We start from the raw sequence: 5,721 nt of genomic DNA on the forward strand, positions 1-5,721 counted from the left end.
AACGTTCTTGTCGACTACAAGGCGTCAACGATGACTTCGTAAAATCTCAAGATGATATGTCAGCCCAGTCCTTTGTAGGTGCTCGTAAGGATATAATGTACGTGTGTGTGTTTATAGGGGTGAGTATATGAGCGCTTGTGTACATATTGATGTTAAAAAAAAGAGAGAAAGATTGAGCCTGCCTTCCCATAGAAACCAAGAGAGCAAGATTGATTGACCCTGCCAATTGCCGAGGCCCTCATTCCCCTCCACCGGCACCGTCAGAAGCACGTCCCGCCAGCAACGCTGTCGTCTTTGGATCGAGGTCAGCCCCGTTCACTACTCATTAGCCTGCATCAGGACGATGCAGCTCTCTTTGCATGCTTGGCTCCCTGCTGCCCTGAAGAACGATTCCCATGTTTGGGGCATGCGCTTCAGGAATCCCTTTGTGATATCTCTTTAATCCCCTCGTACTAGTCTCTTAAAGAAAATATGACTTGATTTTGCTAACCACATGTTCCATGCGGTCCTTGTACTAGCCTCTTGATGTAACATTTGGGCTCTTTTTCTTGTGGTATTCAGATCCATGCCCGGTGGCCATCAACAAGAGAAGACTGAGTGAGCCATGGATCTGGCCATGGGGGCCATGAGCTCCCTCCTTGGCAAACTGGGCGAGGTTATCAAGGAGTATAAGCTACAGAAGGGAGTTAAGAAAAAGGTCAGGTCCTTCTCTGCCCAGCTGATGATTGTGCGCGCTGCTCTTGGCAAGGTGGCAGAGGTGCCGCAGGATGAGCTCGACGATCAGATCAAGTTTTGGGCTAATGATGTTAGGGAGCTGTCTTACGACATGGAGGATGTCGTTGACTCTCTCCTGGTGCGTGTTGAGGGCTGCGAGCCCAATGATAATCAGGCCAGCTTCAAGAAGCTCATGGCCAAGATGGTAAACGTGTTTAAAAAGGGCAAGGCTCGCAGTGAGATTTCCACAGCAGTCGAAGAGATCCACAAGCAGTTGCAAGATGTCACCACCCGACATAAAATGTTTGATTTTGTTAACCTACCTGCAGCAAAAAGGACCACCGCTGACCCTTTCTGGGAGGTTTTCTATGGAGATAAGAAGAATATCATTGGCCTCGATAAAGCAAGGGACGATATTATCAAGAAGATCAGTGACGGCGACCGTGTGTCCAAGGCGCATCTCAAGATACTCTCACTTGTTGGATTTGGAGGATTGGGCAAGACTACACTTGCCCGAGAAGTATATGATGCCCTTCCAACAAAATTTGATTACAAAGCTTTTGTGACTGTGTCTCAGAATCCCGACATGAAGAAAGTATTAAGCAATCTTCTCTTTAAACTTGACAAGGGGAAAAATACCAGTCTTCATGTAAATGCAGCAAACTTGGAGGTAGAGCAGCTCTTCATGCTAGTCCGTGAATTACTTCGCGATAAAAGGTACGTCAACCACACAAGCTGGTACATACACCTCCAGTACAGTACATAATAGATTATGACTTCTTGTGTTCCCTAGACATCTAAGCAATTTCCATAGGGCCAATCCTGACCAAAAAGGCGATTATAATTTAGTCAAATTTAGAAAAAACAGCATGCATAATCTATTACTTACTCGCGTGTGACACGCATATGTATCTGTTTGATATTGAATTTATATACTTGTCGTAGTTCATTAGATAAGGGAAAACGCCACAGCTCTAAAAACCATCGTCTCACCGTATTTTTCATGCATTTCCCATCATACATGCCTCCATATTTTCTCACTATGCCTATCTTGGACACTTGCCACCAGTGGGGCTCCTTGTCATGCTCAACTTCATCATGTGACTGCTCTAAATGGCCGACAATTTTTCTTATTTTCTAGTGCACAACCTCTACTCCCTTTAATTCCAACAACCGTATTTTGTGATTGTATTTGATAGACTGTCTCTTCCATTCATTTTGACTTACTTTTTTCTATATATTAAATCTATACTGTTCTTTGCAACTTACTAAGTTCTAACAGATTAAATCTCCACCATTGTCGTTAAATCAAATTTTAACCATATGTTAACTTCGTAAAATCTCAACTCTAGAAAAAATAATATCACTTCAATATTATAATATATTTTGACAACCTCATATTATGTGCAAGTGTTGATTTCTGCATGATTATAAGTCTATATTATACTAGTATCAGCAGAATATGTCTTTCGTCTTTATCATATTTCTCAACATATTTGTTTTCATGGACATAAATCCTAGCAATTTCAAACACAATGGTTGTTAATCAGAAACTCCGAAGGTGGAGCATATACGTGTGGAGACACTAAAATGCACTTTAATCCCCTCTTGTATAAGTAACAATATTCGCTAGTTTTAAGGTGGTTTGTTTCTTTATTAGCTTTTAATATAGTATTGCCTTTTATTAGTCGATATCTTTGTGACAAGAGTAAATGCACTACATTAGGTGTAATTGCTTTTTTGGATAGGTCTAATTCCTAAGATCGACATGCTTTTCTTATTTTCATCGAGGTGCATAGTGTTGCCTTTTTACATTTGTATACGTGTGATAGTACGATTCAAATTGTGAGTTGTTAGTCAGTATTGACCCCCCCCCCCCCCACCACCACCACCACCAAAACACCCAGGCATCAAAATTTCAAACATTCAAATCCAAGAATCAAACGCCACCCACTGCTCAAGTGGTAGCAACAGGCCTCTTTGGATTATTGAGGTGGTTGACATGCTTTCATGTTCTTATAACTATTTTGTTTTGTTTTGCTAACTTGTAGCTCTCGCATTACCATGTGCATAGGTACTTTATCATTATCGATGATCTATGGGATAAAGAAGCATGGAAAACAATCAGATATGCACTTCAGGACGACAAATGTGGAAGTATAATAATTACTACAACCCGCCATGTCGAGATCTCTGAAGAATGTTCGTCTTCTAAAGAGGATATGATTCATCAGATGAAACGTCTCTCTTATGATGACGCCCAGAAACTTTTCTATGGAAGAATATTTTCAAGTGAGGTGTGTCGTTCTGGATTCGAGGATGTATCTAGAAAGATCTTGAAGAAATGTGCTGGGGTACCATTAGCCATCATCAGTCTGGCTAGTTATTTGGCTAATGATCAAAGGATCTACCAAATTGAGCAATGGTATGTTTTGCTCAACTCTATTGGCCGTGGACTTAAAAAAGGTGATGATCATGTAAAGGAGATGAAGAGGATATTATCATTGAGCTTTTATGCCCTCCCTCCTTATTTGAAGACTTGCTTTTTATATCTAAGTATCTTTCCAGAAGACCATAAAATTAGCAGAGATCGGTTGATAAGAAGATGGATTTCTGAAGGCTTTATCCAAGTAAAAGATGAAACTGATAGCCAGCTTGAGCTTGGAGATAGCTACTTCAACGAGCTAGTAAACAGAAACATGATCATGCCGATAAACATACATGCTGATGGTAGGGTTGAAGCTTGTTCCATACATGATATCATGCTGGATCTTATATATGAATTAGCAAGTGGAGAGAACTTTGTTACTATACTGGATGTTATCAAGGAAGACACACCTTTGGAAAAGAAGTTCCGCAGATTGTCCCTCCAGAAGAGCATGACAGGTCTCACCAATGCTCATATGGCTACCACAAGCATGTCACAAGTGAGGTCTTTTACGGCTTTTAGTCCTGCTGTTAGTAAGATCCCCCCTCTCTCTGTATTTCAAGTTTTACGTGTATTGGATCTGGAAGGTTGTGATCTTCGAAGAAGTCCTGGTGTGGACCTTAGGCATGTTCAAAACCTGTTACATTTGAGATACCTTGGGTTGAGGGGCACAAAGGTTGGCAAGCTCCCTATGGGAATAGGAAAGCTACAGTTTTTGCAGACACTAGACTTGCAATTGAGCAATTCAAAAGAATTGCCGTCCAGTGTTGTTCAGCTGAGGCGTTTGATGTGCCTAATCCTTGATTCAGATATGCCACTTCCGAAAGGGTTCAGCAACCTGACATGCCTTGAACAGCTGATGGGGCACAATATGGGCTTTCTTTCTGAAGAAACCGCAAAAGAGCTGGGCCATATGACCAGGCTAAAAGAGCTCGCCTTTAGATTGGATTCAAGGGATATTGAGCGAACTGATAAAGCTAGTAAAGCTTTGATTGGATCCCTAGCCAAGCTAAACAAACTCGAGAGCCTGGAGATCTCCGCTCCTGGTCGTTGGTTTGAGTACTTCATGAGGGCTTGGGTGCCGTCACCAAACCTATGCAGGCTTAAATTGTACGGACTTTTCGTGAGCTTTCCTACATGGATTTGTTCTTCGTCGCTTCCGCTACTATCCTATCTTGATCTAACTGTCCTTCAAGTGCAATCCGGGGATATCCAGATCCTTGGGGTGCTGCCAGCTCTCCGTTATGTCAATCTCGACGCAGCCATAACAAAAGTAGTGGCGGGGAAGTTAGTGGTTAGCGCCGGTGCCTTCCCGGAGGCGAGAGTATGCCTTCTCCGCAGAATTGTACTGGTGAACCCAACGTTCCAACAAGGAGCCATGCCCATGGTTCAGCGCCTTCGCTTTGGTGTCCAAGTGAAGGACATTGTCAGTCCTGATTTTGATTTGAGCGTAGGGAATCTTCCTTCGCTACAGCAACTCAGAATTGACCTTCTCGGTGATAAAGTCAAACCTGAGCATTTTTCTCAAGCCGTCGAGGCGCTGAGCCGTGTGGCGGAGGGCCATCCCAAAAGTCCCACCCTTCGTGCCGATAAATACTGACATGATGGAGAGGTACACCTGTTTCTGCATTTAATTCAGTCCGCTGTTTCTTTTGCCTTGTCTAACAATGACTTCTTTCAATTTCAGACCAAATCGAGCCAAGCAATGAACAAAATCCAGTGTCCAGGTACCCATTCCATCTAGTTGTTTTCTCTTTAGCCCTCCACTGTCTGTTTACTTCACCACACCATCAAGAAGACACAATATGAACTGCATGTGATTCTGTGTCTGCCTTTGATTTGAGCTAGCAGGAGGTGGTTCTGTCGGCAACGATTCTATCGCACATACCGCCATCTTCCAAGCACTTCTGCATGTTCAGTTTATGTTCCTTCCATGTCATCGAGAAGAAGTTCTGTGCGCTTCTGCATGTACTGTCCATTTGGTGAACCATCTGGTTTGTTCAGTGTGTAACAAGGCTAGTTTGGCGGCGTGCCAGGTTTTTTGTCCCTAAGGTTATGTTCCTGAAGAATCTAACTAGAGGGTTTTCCTTGTGTGCGTCGAACTCAACGGACCTATTTCCATTCCGTATTGTTGTGTTGAATACTTGTCTACATTCTTGTAAAATTAAAAAGGGGAGCCTTTTTTTGTGATAAAGGGTGGATTTTATTAACTCAAGATGAAGCATCAAGACGATACAAACACTATGAGCATACACCCGGCCTATGCATAGCTAGAATGCACACGGCCAATACCAACACACACACACAACACGCTATGGAATAACAAAGTCATATCAGACCAAAGCTATGCCTAAGCGAGAGAAAAAAAACTCGAAGCGATCAAATCCGTCATTGACAAACTACAGCTATGGCCATATCCGCACCAACAACATAATAACACCACAAAGACAACGAGGTTCTTCAACAGCAACGCCTTCAGGAAGGTAGCAACGCTCAAACATCGCCGTCACCGGATTCAACCACCAAAGGTCAGAATCTAGGTTTTCACCCTGAAGAATTAGATGGAGCATATCCGAGCA

The 5,721-nt window shown here is 42.8% G+C and overlaps 1 protein-coding gene across 2 annotated transcripts; it reads left to right on the forward strand.

The window, feature by feature from the left end:
• The first annotated feature begins 207 nt into the window (after positions 1–207).
• On the forward strand, positions 208–5,263 carry LOC123047592 (disease resistance protein RGA5). 2 transcript variants are annotated; one of them, XR_006423030.1, is made up of 5 exons: positions 208–304; positions 562–1,431; positions 2,789–4,754; positions 4,830–4,869; positions 4,994–5,263. XR_006423030.1 is itself a non-coding variant. In XM_044471184.1 (4 exons), exons 2-3 carry the CDS (start codon positions 605–607, stop codon positions 4,740–4,742), a joined length of 2,781 nt encoding a protein of 926 aa, XP_044327119.1. In that variant the 5' UTR covers positions 208–304; positions 562–604; the 3' UTR covers positions 4,743–4,754; positions 4,830–5,263. The 2 variants fall into 2 exon arrangements, 1 of the variants encoding a protein (XP_044327119.1); XM_044471184.1 differs by having other exon boundaries at positions 4,830–5,263.
• The last annotated feature ends 458 nt before the right edge of the window (positions 5,264–5,721 follow it).

The sequence above is a fragment of the Triticum aestivum genome, chromosome 2B (genome assembly GCF_018294505.1).
Source record: "Triticum aestivum cultivar Chinese Spring chromosome 2B, IWGSC CS RefSeq v2.1, whole genome shotgun sequence".
NCBI classification, from domain to species: domain Eukaryota; kingdom Viridiplantae; phylum Streptophyta; class Magnoliopsida; order Poales; family Poaceae; genus Triticum; species Triticum aestivum.

Coding starts and splice junctions, on each gene's coding strand:
- LOC123047592 (XM_044471184.1), top strand. CDS start 605: ATGGATCTGGCCATGGGGGCCATGAGCTCCCTCCTTGGCAAACTGGGC. Junction 1,432..2,788: donor GAATTACTTCGCGATAAAAG/GTACGTCAACCA, acceptor CCATGTGCATAG/GTACTTTATCATTATCGATG.